Source organism: Oryctolagus cuniculus, chromosome 1 (assembly GCF_964237555.1).
Source record: "Oryctolagus cuniculus chromosome 1, mOryCun1.1, whole genome shotgun sequence".
NCBI classification, from domain to species: domain Eukaryota; kingdom Metazoa; phylum Chordata; class Mammalia; order Lagomorpha; family Leporidae; genus Oryctolagus; species Oryctolagus cuniculus.
In genome coordinates this window covers 92,315,010-92,330,719 of record NC_091432.1, presented here as the reverse complement: position 1 = coordinate 92,330,719, position 15,710 = coordinate 92,315,010, and the positions used below count along the sequence as shown (strand labels likewise).

At 40.8% G+C, this 15,710-nt stretch overlaps 1 protein-coding gene across 5 annotated transcripts in view; it reads right to left on the bottom strand.

Moving 5' to 3' along the window:
- ARHGAP42 (Rho GTPase activating protein 42) overlaps positions 1-15,710 on the bottom strand; it is a 304,390-nt gene that overhangs the window by 207,056 nt on the left and 81,624 nt on the right. For all 5 annotated transcript variants that reach the window (XM_051820336.2, XM_017343749.3, XM_002708607.5 and 2 more), the window contains exon 2: positions 11,913-12,008. In XM_051820336.2, the coding sequence (XP_051676296.1) occupies positions 11,913-12,008 (96 nt within the window). The remainder of the gene's footprint in view (positions 1-11,912; positions 12,009-15,710) is intronic.

Genomic DNA, 15,710 nt, shown 5'->3' with positions numbered 1-15,710 from the left:
TTGATAAGCATTTACTGCATGAATAAATAAATTCACAAAGTCCATGAACTAGGAGCCAGGCAATCAAAGTTCTAGTATCAGTGTGACATAAGAAAATCATTTGTGGTTCTAAAGAAAAATGAATGCTATCTTACATGCTCCCCAAGGACTTAACTCACTTACCAATAGACAATAAACTTGTTTCTGTTATTAAGAAACAAAAAACCTCAAAAACGATGACAAAAATGTCACCAGGAGTATGTTATAACTCAGCTTTGAAATTAAAAGCCAACCATATGATTTCAATTTACTTAAGCCATTACAGTAATATAGAGAGTCAATGAAAGGTGGTAGTGTGTGGTTCCGCACAAAACAACGCAGGTAGCCACAGGCTTTGTTTAAAGTCAGGCTACTCATGCCCAACTTTCTTCTGGATACACACACCAATGATCAAATAGAACATTGTAAGAAAGGCTTATACAGAATAGCCTTCCAAAATCATCCATATGGCTGGCAGATTTACCTTCCAAAAAGTGCAAATATGATCATATCATGTCTCTGATCAGTGCTCTGCAATGATTTCTTGATGCCTTTAGTCTTTGTCTCCCTGCCAAGACCACTCATTCACATGTCATTTTTCTCTTTGCCCGTCTCCTTTCTCTCTCTCTTCCCTCAATCCAGAATATTTTCTCTTCTTCTAATGATTTCCTATGCCTCCCTTAAACATCACTTCCTCTGAGTACCCTTCCCTTAACTACCCATCCATCTAATTAGGCCTAGTCCATCTTAAATCTGGTCTCTTGGCATAATGCACTTTTTGCTTTCATAGCATTCAACACAACTGTGACTTAACTCAAATTGATTGCTTAATGTTGGTCTCCCTAAATGAAAATATAAATATAAATTACCTAAGCCACTGAGAGTGCTTTGGTTTGACAGACAGGTAATGCAGGCACAGACAGGTTTTCAAGAGTGGCAGAAGAAAGCTACAGAGCAGGTTTTCTCTGACTCTAATCCCCAGTCCTTTCACTTTAGCATATTGCTCCTTTTTTAATGTTGTTTTTTTATTTTAAACTTTTTAAAATAATAATTTGCCATATCATTTCATATGTAAACATTACACATGCACATTGCTCTTACAAAAGAGCAAAACACACATATCTTATTTTAGAATTCAGTGAGTACTAGCCACCATGCTCCACCATGCTTTACATGGCTCTGGGTGGGTCAGGTGAATCAATTTTTTCATCACTCTATGTATATCCACCAAAGCACCAAGAGTACTGATTCTGGGGTTACTAATAAATTTTAGAGTAAGTGAATTCACAAAAAGTTTCAAAATAATGAAGATCAACTGATTATTATACTCCAAGTTATAGTGCACCACAGTATTTATTTCACTGTCTCATCATTTTACTTATTTATTTTTTAAAGATGTATTAATTTGAAAGGCGGCATTAGAGAGAGGGAGAGGCAGAGAGACAGAAGTCTTCCATCCATTGGTTCACTCTCCAAATGGCTTCAATGACCAGGGCTAAGCCAGGCCGAAGCCAGGAGCCAGGAGGTTCTTCTGGGTCTCCCACATGGGTGCAAAGGCCCAAGCACTTGGGCCATTTTCTGCTGCTTTCCCAGCACATTAGCAGAGTGCTGGATTGGAAGTGGAGAAGCTGGGACTCAAACTGGCACCCATATGGGATGCCAGTGCTGTAGGTGATGGCTTAACCTGCAGTGCCAATCCCACATCTCACGATTTTATTGAGATTGTTTTCATGTATCACAAGTCATTAACCATAGTAAAAATGTCTCTTTCATTCCTTATCTACTCACCCTGAAATAAGCCTAAGAGAGAGGTTTTGTTGCCATGCATATCCTTTAAACTGTTTACTCCATGAGGTGAAAAGCTTTGAACACCCTTTTCAGCAGTAAGTTGCCAGAGACAGGGAACAGTTGACACTATGCCTCAAGTTTTATTGTGGTAGTTACAGATGCTGAGAAATTTTTTACAAATGATTCCAAAATACAGGCAAAAAATAAACATGTATATATGTGTGTTTGCATGTATATATAAATACATGAACTACTTCTCTCTCAAAATTTAGTTTATTATTACACTGAAAAGACTCATGCTGAACATATGCAAATGAGTATATATATTTTATTCTACTTTTGTATGACTCTAAAGTTCTACTTAAGTGTCTTAACAAGATTTATTTCCTTAAACAAGATTTATTTATTTTTCTAAAGATTTATTTATTTATTTGAAAGGCAGAGAGTTACAGAGAGGCAGAGAGAGAGAGGAAGAGGGAGAGAGAGAGAGGTCTTCCATCTGCTGGGTCACTCCCCAAATGGCTGCAACGTCTGGAGCTGGGTGGATCCGAAGCCAGGAGCTTCTTTTGAGCCCCTACGTGGGTGCAGAGGCACAAGGACTTGGGCCATCTTCTACTGTTTTCCCAGGCCATAGCAGAGAGCTGGATTGGAAGTGGAGCAGCCATGACTTGAACCAACGCCCACATGGGAGGCTGGCACTGCAGGCAGTGGCTTTACCTGCTCTGCCACAGCGTTGGCCCCTCCACAAAGGTTTAATAGGTCTTACACAGGTATTATTTACTCAAGCATTTATTAAGACTCTGCTACAATTTTAGTTCCAAAATATGGTGAAGGATTAGGGAATGTGAGAAAATTTACTTTCTGATTCAAAGAGCATATAAATAAATTGCTGGAGGATATAGGAGATGGAGTTCTGAGGAAAAAGCCTGAACTGTCTTTTGTTTAACAGAATAAAATCACAAGGGAAGAAAAGAAGTTTCAGGGATTAATGTATATCAATAATTTAAAACACAAATTTTTTCCCAGGGTTATGACTTGGCCAGTTTTCAGATTACTGTTGTTCATCAAAGCCTGAATTAAAAAAAAAATAGTCTTTGGATTTCAAATTAATTGTTTTAAAATATACAGCTAATGTGATGAAAGCACTTCTCTCAGGCAGCATGTTTTCGCTGAGAGAGAAACATGAGCCAGAATGTGCAACTTTCCCAACTGTTTCTATCCTTAATATTGGGTGATTTCTGTGTGGGTGCAAAAAGTATGGAAAAAAAGAACGAAAAGAAAGGTAAGCAATAATTCAATTGTTCAACCAAGAACTCTGACATGGTAAACTATGCTTCCTCTGCAGAGTTCAAACGAAAATGTTATGTGTATAAACAATTTAAGCATTTGGAACTGTTCTACTTTAATAGAAGACTTCCTGAGTTATATAACCACATTTAAGTAGGACATAATGAGGGTTTGTAAAACCTGATGGGTTTTCTTTTGACTCAGCAAGTGATAATGTAATCTGCTTCCATGAATAACCGAAAAAAATATCACAGGCATTTTTAGAAGAGTTTGGCTGTTGTTGGTAACGGCGTTGTTTTTAGTTTGTAAACATTTTCCTAAGAAATATCCAAGAAGAGTTTTGTGACCATGCACAGCTCCACTTCACACATCACAATATCAGCAGACAAATATGTCATGTGTGGATATTGTAAATCATAACCATATTCTTAAGAAAACTTTCACAGAAGCATATTCAATAAGGTAGTAGTTTATTTTTTATTAGCCAGAAGGCAAAAAACAGTTTTGATATAGGCAGGTAGGAACCAAGGAGAAAGCTGAGGTCACCAGTCCCTCCCTACAACCCTGCCCACTCAGCTACAACCAACAGTACCCACTGCTGTGGACTGCGGAAAACTGCTACTTCCACAAACCACTGCCCAGAACCTGTGCCAGCTGAAAACACCTAACACAGCTGCTGACCACTTCCTCATGATGACCTACAGCTAACTACAATAACATTATAATAAAGTTACCCGTGCTTGACACTCCTGCCCCCACCAGGCACTTGATACTATGATACTTCTGAGACTTCCAGAAAAGACAAGAAAATGTATGGCACTCAAATCTTACCCCCTGTGAATAGTCAATGCTTCCCGATCATATAAAGGGATAATTCCAAACCTTGCTGGGCACAGCTCACTCTCCATTGGGCTCCCATTCCCTTCTGAGTGTATACTTTCATATTATTAACAATAAATATTACCCTCTGCTAACTTTTTCCTATGTCTTCTCCTGAAATTCCTTCTTGCATTGGAGACAAGCACCTGGACAGTCAGCCAACACATCTTCTTTTTAAACTAAAATTATTGACAATATGTTAAGCCCATATTTTGGGCTTATAATATAGCAGTTATTATTTTTAAACTGAAACACAGATTACTATCTCACAAACTGCTTCTATACCATACAGGAATCCCTTCAAAGCACATAAAGCAGATTGCCATACCTGCCACACTAAATGATATTCTTGTATATCATTTGGAAAACAAGATCACATATTACCTTGCCATCTGATCTAACAGGTGCATTCTCAAAAAAAAAAGTGGATTTATTTGGCACAAGATTTATGTATTTTCCCCACAGTCATTCTTCTGACAAGGGAATTAAAGCTTTTGCAACCATGCCACTGAAAAACTTCTTCAACTTGACATCCTCGGAACAAGCATCAAAGATCACTCTCAAGCTTCTATTTGTGTACCAAGGTGATTTCAGAGGAGACCGGGTGTGTTCAGCGTAGTGTGGCCATGGACTACCAATGTGATTTCAGATTCACAATTTTGTCTCTTTACCACTGTAGCACACTGTGATGCACAACTGGCTTGAGAGGTAATAAAACAACACATATCTGCACCTGGACAAAGGCTTGCCAGCTCAGGAGGACAAAAAACCTTGAACTTGTGTTATACCTTCTTGTCTCCTGAGGCCTCTTCTTTCTACCAGCTTTCTTATAAACAGAATGGAGAAGGAAAAAAAATGTAGGGATCACCATAGGCAATACAACAAACAAAAAATAGTTCAGGTTTGAGCTCCTACTCATCAATGTGTACATGTAATATTTGTACATATATTTCCATGTAAAAGCTGATATTAAAAATGCAGCAGGCTCATCATGTTTTGTCACCATTAAACACTTACCATCCCTGTTGCTATGTCTGCATATTTGCATTCAGAACACAATAAGCACGTGAACAGGAATAATCTAGTGATGCCAGAAATAGCTGGGAGAGTATTACAAAATATGTTTTGATGTGAATTACCTAATTGATTGCTTCATTTCTCCACTCAGGGTTTGAAACTACAGCCTTGTTTGACAAATGGCAGTGTTACTGCCTGTCTCTACCACAAGAATTTTCTGTTTAGGTGTGTCTAAAGGAATGAAATTCCCACGCAAAATATTTACTAGCACACTGGCTCTCCTTCTTGGTAAATGTTTAATCTCTTGAGTGCAAAGCTCATACTGTGCAAGACTTTCCTGAGTGCTACCCCTGGGCCATCAAACAACATCACTAACCAAACAGTTTATGCAAACGGCAACTGGACTTTCCAATGGTTTCCAAGATTACATAAAAGGAATAAACTTTGCCTCATATTAATGACTAAGAGTTTTATTGGCCGTCGTTCAGATTGACTAATAATATCTGAATTCTTTTTTATTCTAGATTTAAGACTTAGGTTAAAAATTACTTCAAATTATAGACCTTAAATACAGCCACAAAATAGTGTAACTTGCTTGTTCCAATTCTGGTATAATTTTCAAGTGATAAAATAAGATCTACAGGCATTATCTTATACCCTAAGGTGCTAAATTAACCTATCAAAACAACCTGACTTGGGGCCAGTGCTGTGGCATAGCAGGTAAAGCAGCCACCTGCAGTGCAGGCATCCTACAATGATGCTGCTTCTACTCCTCTACTCCTGGTTATTCCACTTCTAATCCAACTTCCTGCTAATGCACCTGGGGAAGCAGCAAAAGATGGCCCAAGTCCTTGGGCTCCTACACCCACAAGGGAGACCTAAAATGAAACTCTTGACTTCTCCCTGTCCCAGTCCTTGCTGTTGTGGCCATTTGGAGAGTGAACCAGCAGTGGAAGATTTTTCTCTCCCTGCCTCTGCCTCTCCTCTCTGTAACTCCACCTTTCAAACAAACAAATAAATCTTAAAAAATAAATAAATCAACTCTCACAAGCAAAGTCTCAAGAAAAATCACTGAACTTCCAGCTGTTTAAACTAAACTATTATAAATACTGTGTTTAAAATAACAGAGATTTATTTTCTAAAGAGGCAGCCTTTTATCTCCTGCTATGAAGGCATGAAGACTGGGTACATGATCCATGTCATCAACGTCCATGCACATATATATATATATACACACACACACACCAGAACTGATGTATCAGGTATTGGAGTTTTGCATTCACATACACAGGATCTTCAAATGGTTCATGAAAAATGCATACTATGAAAAAAAGTATGGATTTCAAAAACTTTCTGCCCCAAAATAAATTTATTTTTTGATTCCAATTTCCCCACCAAACTATAAAAGCCTGCTTATACATCTTGTACATATTACTGCATAATCACAGTATTTAAACATATTTTAATCTAATCTACCCCTATAAGTATGTTATGTGAGAAAAGGATTGAATTTTATACCACTTGGTAATTACTCCTGCTCTTTGATCACCAATTTCCAAGGGCCCAACACTGTACTCCTAACTCAGTGTCTTCACTCAGTTCAAAGAATCAAAGCAGAGGCAGGTACTCGGCACAGCAGTTAAGATGCCACTTGGGACACCTGCATCCCCTGAGTGCCTGGATTTGAGCTCCACTTCCACTGTCCATTCCAGCTTTCTGATGCATACTCTGGGAGGTAGCAGGTCATGGCTCAATCTCTTGGGTCCCTGCCACCCACTTGGGAGACCCAGATTGAATTCCAGGTTCCCCACTTCAGCCTGACCCAGCCCCAGCTCTTGCAAATATTTGGGGGAGTGAACCAGCAGATGGAAGATTTCTATGTGTTTGTCTCTGTTTCCCTGTGTGTCTCTATGCCTTGAATATATTTTTAAAAGAAAATTTTTAAAGCTGTATAAAAAGAAAAAAAAGTAGGCAGTTAGAGCAGCTGTGGGAAGTTAAGTTAGATGGATTCAATAATCCACCTCCCACTCCTCCGGAGCTGCAGTGGGCAGATGAAAGGAGCAATCAGAAGCTCACCTGCAGTTCATTTATCCTTACAGAAGGGAGAAGCAATGGCCTCTTGCTGCGCCTGGACAGAAAGGCAGGTGCTAAAAAGAGAACAGGATGTTGCCCTACTTGGGACTTCAGTCCTGGAAATAATTGACCTGCTCTTTGGGCCACAGGAATTCCCCACTAGATCCTGGGTCCTGGACAACTAATCCCAATTTGCTTCCTTCCAAACCAGCAATGTCTCATTAGCCTAAAAAAAAAAAAAAAAAACCACAGCTCCAGCAAACACAAGGCCAAAAAGGATAGGGGCAGAAATGGACAGCTGAATAGTGAGACAGATTTACAGACAGGGCTCAAGCCTAGGCATCTGTAACACCATCTTCTTTCCCTTACTTTGTTCAAAATCTGTTTTCCATTCGATTGCACTGTAAGCACATTCAACCAGACATCTTACCTTCCAACTGCCCTCCCACCAATTCCCACCAGTTCCCACCACCATAGCTTACACAAGAAAGCCTGCCAATATCTGGACTTCACAGGTCATTTTGCACTAACTTACAAAAGATGAGCTATTTTGTAAGCCACTGTATTTTGCAGTTATGTCATCAGTGAATCTCTAGTCTGGATGAGAGTGTTGTGGCTATTACTCAGCTCTAACAGTCACAGCTGCCCCTGCTTCATTCCTCCCCCATGAAATCAGAGGAATAATGAAGCTGAAGTGGGGGCTTCAACAAGCTAATGTAAAGACTAGTTACACTTAGAATCTTCACGTACAGAACTGAAGCTGATGAAGGCTGCTAAGTGTAATACTGCCTCCACAGCAGCCTGTCTGTGCATTATTCTTAGAGACTCATTCCTCAGTTTGCTGTCCTGGTACAGCAGCTTGGGATACTTCATAATCCTCCATGGGAGGAACCATTATTCAAACTAGTCTTCTTCCTATTTAGCTATTTACAGTCCATCTAGGATACAAACTGAGTGATTAGGATATGAGAACAGGGCTGGCACCGCGGCTCACTAGGCTAATCCTCCGCCTTGCGGCACCGGCACACCGGGTTCTAGTCCCGGTAAGGGCACCGGATTCTGTCCCGGTTGCCCCTCTTCCAGGACAGCTCTCTGCTGTGGCCAGGGAGTGCAGTGGAGGATGGCCACAGTGCTTGGGCCCTGCACCCCATGGGAGACGAGGAGAAGCACCTGGCTCCTGCCATTGGATCAGTGCAGTGCGCTGGCCACAGCGCGCCAGCCGTGGCGGCCATTGGAGGGTGAACCAACGGCAAAAGGAAGACCTTTCTCTGTCTCTCTCTCTCTCTCACTGTCCACTCTGCCTGTCAAAAAAAAAAAAAAAAAAAAAAGATATGAGAACATATCTGTGTTTTTCCATTAGTTGTCCTAGAAAAGATTTCTGTTTATAAACTGTTTTTACTCCAACTTAGGTTTTCCAAAGTATTGATATTTAAATCAGATTCTCAGTAAACAGAGATTTAATAAGCTTCCCGATCTAAAAGTAGCAAGCAACATCACTCTGCCCCTGCACATTATTCATCTTCTGTTCTTCAACCAGTGATCTAACCTCTAAAAGTCATAAAGCATTAGAATTAGTTAACACTCACTGGCTATTATCCCCTACTCACTGTTCAATGCATAACTTTCAAATCTGCAAGAGGCACACAATATTCATTTAGCCACAGCAGGAACAGTCAAGAGACCACTGTAGAGATATCAAAGTTCAACACAACCTGGAAAACCAGGCTGCACAGCATAGCTATTAAAACTCTTAAATCTACATTATTACATATGGAAACTAAGAGAAATATTACAAAAGATGTTTACTATACTCTTAATAATGACAGATAAATGCTCAGAAGCAATCTAAATGTACTACAGAGATTATTTCATAAATTCATGTATATGAACCTGGTAGAATAGTCATTAAACTATTAAAAATTACAATTTCTGTGAAAATTCAGAAATATTTGCTATAGTTCCCTTGCCAAAAGGAAAATATTAAATGACATGTATCATTCTACTAGAAAAATAAAAAAGAAAGTTAAAGGTAGGAAAAGAGTTACAGTTTACAAAGGAAAGTACATAAGTTACCCAGCATTTTAACAGTGGGTCTACCATCAGTTAGGATCAGGATCAAGTTCTATAGCTAAAATGGTTGAAAATACAAGACAGAGATGGCTTCTGCCTTCATGGGATTTAGTTTTTTTACATGGTGAAAATAATTGTTATGTGAATACATACTATTCTTTAAATAATAATAAAGCTTTTTTATTACTGTATTCTAGACTTTTATCTGGCCAGATATATGTTACAAAACCTATGATTTTGGTATAGATGTAAAAAAATGATAACTATAGCTCCAAACATTAGCAGTGCATAACCACTAATGCTGTCCTTTCCCGTTCATTCTGTAGAGGCCATCCTGTGTGAGTTTCGTGTGGAATGGCTCTCCCTTCTTTCCAGAGGCTCCCTAACTATGCCTCAGCCAAATGGCTGGCATGGCTGAGCCACCGTCCATCCCAGAACAGAAAGTAGAAGGTGCTATCCATGATAGCAAGAGATCAGCCACCTCCACACTCCCTCAGGGTAACCTGTATTCCTAAGGAGCAAGGAAATGAAGTGACTGCTGTCACATCCCCTCAGAAGAGTACCAACCTGGCCAGAAGTCATACATGCACAATGTGAAATTTCATGTGCAGAAACAGCTTGTCAAGGATGCTGTACTCTGCCCAGGGATTTCTCCAGGGTAAGCTCTATGGAAGTAAGGAAGCTGCAGCCACACCATGAATCAGGAACCTGAGAGCCTCCTTTTGTGGAAATAATACTGTCCTTTCCCTTTACAGCTAGGTTTGGACTTGCTACTTGGGTTTTCAAAACTAATGGAATATATTGCTTAGAAATAAAAACATAACTGATAAAACTATAGGAAAAAAAGAACGATGAGAAGAATATGATTGTGGAGAGTCATGGAGAGGAAAACTCCCAGCTATTTAAAGTGCTATCCATGAACCAGGAGCACTAACATCACCTTCACGTGTCGCTCACTCCGCAGGCTTGCAAAGGAGCGGCAACGGATTTGCTGTTGTTTCTTTCCCCGGTCCTCCCCAGATTAGCTGCCCGCCTCCCCTACCCGCCTTCGCGGAGGAGCGGCACACTGCCTGCCAGCTCTCTCAGGGGTTCCTCAGATGTTCCTCCTGCATGTTGTCTCTCTCCTCCTTTATAGTCCTCTTCCACCAATCCCAACTCTGCTGGCGTTCTCTCCCCACGCGCTGAGCACGCTGCTCTCCTCCAATCAGGGGCAGGATCAGCTCCTGCAGCTTGTTAGTCGAACTGGTGAGGCAGCTGTGTGGAAGTTGTTCACTCCCTCTCAGCGCCATAGGGTGGGAGATCAGATGCATAGAGTTAGTCTTAATAATCTAGTGGTCTAGTCCAGTCTCGGTAGTTTCAGTACTTATTTGTCCATAGTCTCAGTACTTATTTGTCTCCCAGGTGATGGGCCCTGCCATGTTACGGGAGATGGGCCCTGTTCCCCACATTCAAGTCTGTTAGAAATGCAGAATCTGGCATTCTAACTGCAAACTGCTGAATCAGAATCTGTATTTAATAAGATCTCTGGGAATTTCATATCTAATAAAATTTGGAGTAACTGGCCTAAGTACTTGTAATATATATATATATATATACACACACACACACACATATATATATATATTTTGACAGGCAGAGTGGACAGTGAGAGAGAGAGACAGAGACAGAGAGAAAGGTCTTCTTTTGCCGTTGGTTCACACTCCAATGGCCGCCGCGGCTGGCACTGTGGCCAGCGCACTGCGCTGATCTGAAGGCAGGAGCCAGGTGCTTCTCCTGGTCTTCCATGGGGTGCAGGGCCCAAGCATTTGGGCCATCCTCCACACTGCACTCCCAGGCCACAGCAGAGAGCTGGCCTGGAAGAGGGGCAACCAGGACAGAATCCGGTGCCCTGACTGGGACTAGAACCCGGTGTGCTGGCGCCACTAGGCAGAGGATTAGCCTATTGAGCCGCGGCGCCGGCCTGTAATATATTTTTATACCTAAGTTGATACACTTAGATTTAGCCTCTAGAAAGTACATACATACTTTGTACAAACTCCTAATTATGGGATACATCTCAAACCCATCCTATTAATGGACCTGTGGTCTGCAAACCAATAAGCAAGAAATGTTTAAAAGGTAGGGGAAAGAATGCTACATGAATCTGATCTTCAGAGATGACACACATTTTTATAAGAAATGAACAGCTTCATTTTACAGGAAATGAAACCCTTTTACTCAGAAAGGGGCATGCTCTCCCCAAGGTCAGACTGCTAAACTACTTCAACAAAGTCAGAATAGAGCTCAAGTCTCCCATCCCCAGTAATGTTCTATATCCTTCCAGAACACTGGTTTAATACATCATGACTGACTAAACATGATTTGTTTCCTTTCTAAACAAATGGTCAAGCTAAAAAAGAAATCAGCATTAAACTAAAAAATAAAAAGTAACATTTTTAAAACCTGTACCTAGTATATTTAATAATAGATGCCTATATATGTTTGTTTCAATGATTAATTTTGAGGTAGACAAACATTGTTATCAACATTTTCTTAGAGGGTTGACCCAACTTACACAAAGATAAGTAATTTTCTTATGGAAAAAAACCAGAGCTTCAATCCAATAACTTACAATATTCTTTTCCAAAGATATGCAAAATCACCCTTATACTTTTATCAAAATCAGAGAATATTTAGATGTTTATTATTTAGGTATTAGTTATGCGACTTCAATGATATAAGTATCTAAAGTAAGACTTTCAAAATTATTACTTAGGTTAATGAAGGTAAGTTGTACTCACCAATACTAATTTCATCATCTGTTTCAGCATCACCAATGCATTCAAACTGGAAATCTTGTAGTGACTGAGAAAATTTCTGTACGGCCATAGACAAGTCTGCAATTGAAAAAACAAAATCAGACATAAGGTATCAAGGAATGAACACTGAAGAATTTCTATTCACAATATTATATAAATTACTTTAGTGTTATATTAAACAGAAGCTTCTTAAAATACCAATCTGGGGTCAGGCATTTAGCCTGGTGGTTAAGGTGCCAGTTAAATGTTCATGTCGGTCAGCGCTGTGGTATAGTGGGTTAAACTGCCACCTGTAATGCCAGCATCCCATATGGACACTTGTTCAAGTCCTGGCTGCTCTACTTCGAATCCAGTTCTCTGCTAATGTGCCTGAGAAAGCAGCAGAAAATGGCCCAAGTCCTTGGGCCCCTGCAACCACGTGGGAGACCTGGATGAAGCCCAGCCCTGGCTGATGCAGCCATTTGGAGAGTAAACCAGTAGATGGAAGATCTCTCCCTGATTCTGTAAATCTGACTTTCAAATATATAAATAAATCTTAAAAAAAAAAAAAAATTCCAGGCCGGCACCGCAGCTCACTAGGCTAATCCTCTGCCTGCGGCGCCAGCACCCCGGGTTCTAGTCGCAATTGGGGCGCCAGTTCTGTCCCGGTTGCTCCTGTTCCAGGCCAGCTCTCTGCTGTGGCCCGGGAGGCAGTGGAGGATGGCCCAAGTGCTTGGGCCCTGCACCTGCATGGGAGACCAGGAGGAAGCACCTGGCTGCTGGCTTCGGATCGGCATAGCGTGCCGGCCGTGGAGACCTTTCTCTCTCTCTCACTAACTCTGCCTGTCAAAAAAAAAAAAAAAAAAAAAAAAAAATCCTCATGTCCCATTATCAGAGTGCTTGGGCTTTATGCCCAGATCTAGCTCTTGACTCCAGCTTCCTACTAATGCACACCCTAGAAGGAAGTACTAATGGCCCAAGTAGTTGTGTTCCTGCCCACTATGTGGAAGACCTGGATTGAGCTCCTAGCTCCTGACTCCGGCCCCAAGGCACAGACCCAGCCATTGCAATCATTTGTGAAGTGACCCAGCAGACTGGAGCTTTCTGTCTCTTTCTCTGCCTCTGCCACCCTCCCCAACTCCACTGCCTTTCAACCTCTCACACAAATGAAATAAATAAAATAAAATACAGGTCTGTCAAATTTAAGCAAATAATTGAGAAACTTGATCTGCTCTACTTGAATGGGATGTCCATGTGAGAAAGCAATTTGGTGCTAGAAGTACATTATCCAGAAGCCAATTTACCAACTCCTTTACTAAGGAGTTACTACTCACTCACTATAAATTATGCATTTAACTTTAAAAAAGAAGGAGAAATACCACTAAAGTTGCTAACTGGGGAGAAATTTCAACTGTTGATCACTAACAGTCAGCACTGAAATTCTGGGCAGACTGTGGAAAAGGTAGATTGTGTTTTTACCAATAAAATAATGGCTTTGATCTAAAAGGTGACAGATGACCTGACTTGTTTAAAAATAGTTCTTTGATTTATAGGAGATTCAAGCTAACTATATTTCCCAACCCTGACTTCAGTTTGAATAAGGCCCAGAGTCTGACTAAGCCCAGAAGAAGAATTCTTTATTTCTGGGCATAAAAAAGAAAAGCCTAGAAGAAAACAAGAACTAAATCCCCAGGAGGCAACAGCCTTAGAAGCAACCTAACAAAGTGACCAGGAATGTGGAAGCTGGAGCCAGGCTGCTTGGGTGAAATCCAAGCCACACCACTTATTTGCTTGGGTCCTTGGGCAAAAAGGGTTCAACTCCTCTGGGCCTTTGCTTCCTCATACGTAAACGGGGAACAACAATCACAGAACCACCTCATAGGACTGTTTTGAGTATTTGGTGAGTTAATATTTGCAAAGGGCTCGAACCATTGCCTGGCAATGCATAGATACTAGTTAAGTTTCTTAAAGAAAATTGAAGAGGGTGTTATGGCATCTGCAGTGCCAGCATCCCATATCGGCCCCTGTTGAAGTTCCAGCTGTACCTTTTCCAATCCAGCACCCTGCTAACGTGCCTGGGAAAGCAGAGGATGCTTGTGCCCCTGCATCCATGTGAGAGACCCGGAAGAAGCTCCTGGCTCCTGGCCTCAGATTGGTCCAGCTCCGGCCATTGTAGCCATTTGGGGAGTAAACCAGCAGATGAAAGGAATCTCTCTCTGTATCTTCCTCTCTGTAACTCTGCCTTTCAAATAAATAAATAAATCTTTAAAAAAAAAAAAAGAAAATTCAAAATAAAACAATCTCATAGTGAATGTGAGAGAACATTAAAGGTCTCACATTTCAGGACCAATCATCATTGATGGTGATCCTGCTGCAGGTATCTGCATCAATAATAAAATGTATTCTTCTATCTTCATTGCACTCCATTTAACAACATCTCCACTGAACAAGCTCACGTCCAATACCCGGACACTTATGTTTAATTCAAGCAACAAGAACTGACAAAGGTTATCTCCTTGATGAATTTTCAAGTGTTCTTCCCAACCAGGTCTCCACCTTGGTCCCCATCCTCACTGGGCTTAATCTGAACAAGAATCCTGCTAAGTAGTTTTACAGAGAATCCCCACACTCCACATCTGTCCAAAGTCCTCCTCACGCATCTTTGATGCATAACAGAACTCTCTGGCCTGCCCTCAGTAACAGTCCTCTTATCCTTGATGGCTCCTCTCAGTCATTTTCCACCAGCTCTGTTGGCCCCCAACCTGCTCTCTGGCTATATAAATCCCCTCCCACAGCAAGGTACAACTTCGGGACCAGCTGCATGTTCCACATGAGAGGTACTCTCAATTCACGAGCATGGTTCTGCTTTAGGCTGCCAAGAAGAAAGTAGAGAACCTACTTAGAGAATTAATGATTGAACAACAAAAATGAGGGTTTTGTCAGAATTAGATTTCACCAATTAGTTGTGAAGCCTTGGAAAATCACTCATCCTTTTTGAGACTAATTTTCTTACCTGTAAAATGGAATGAATACCTACCTCACAGGGTGTTACGAAGACTAAAAATGTATGTGCCTGGCACATGCTAAGCAACTCAATAAATGGCATCAGTTGTTATAATTCAGTCCAGCTTATAAAGGGAGGAAAGTTGACTGGCCTTTCAGATTGAAGGACACTGTGCAAAAGCATGCATTTATCCGACACAGCTCTGGCTAAGGACAGAAAAATCATCATACATATATTAAATGTTATGAGAAGACCTAGAAAGAAACCTACCTCCTAGAAAATTTTTAGCCAATCTATATGCGAGTACTCTCCCTGAGACTTGGGAAAATTATTACATTTAACATCTCTTTATTTTTATTCAAATGAGTATAACAGAAAGGCCTTGTGCTCTACTGGGTTTACAGCCACAAATTTAGCACAGCTGAGACTGGGAGAAAGAGGTGCAGCAGAATGCTTAGGAACTGGGGTTCCTCCTTTCCTCTTATCACTACCATCCAGAGTTCCTCTGAGCCTCAAGCCCCAAGGAGCTATTTGGAAAGTCTGTCCTAGGGAGCTCCTGATGTAACCATCCCACCCCCATTTCTCTGTAGATTGTTTTTTTAAAAAAAACATTTATTTATTTATTTGAAACTCATGACTGGAGCATAGGGAGATTACTGATGCCATAGACAGGAGTGTCAATTGGTAAAGTCAACAACAGGAGTCACTGTGCACTTACTCCTCATGTAGGATCTCTATCCTTAATGTGCTGTACATTGAGATTTAATGCTATAACGAGTACTCAAACAATATATTTC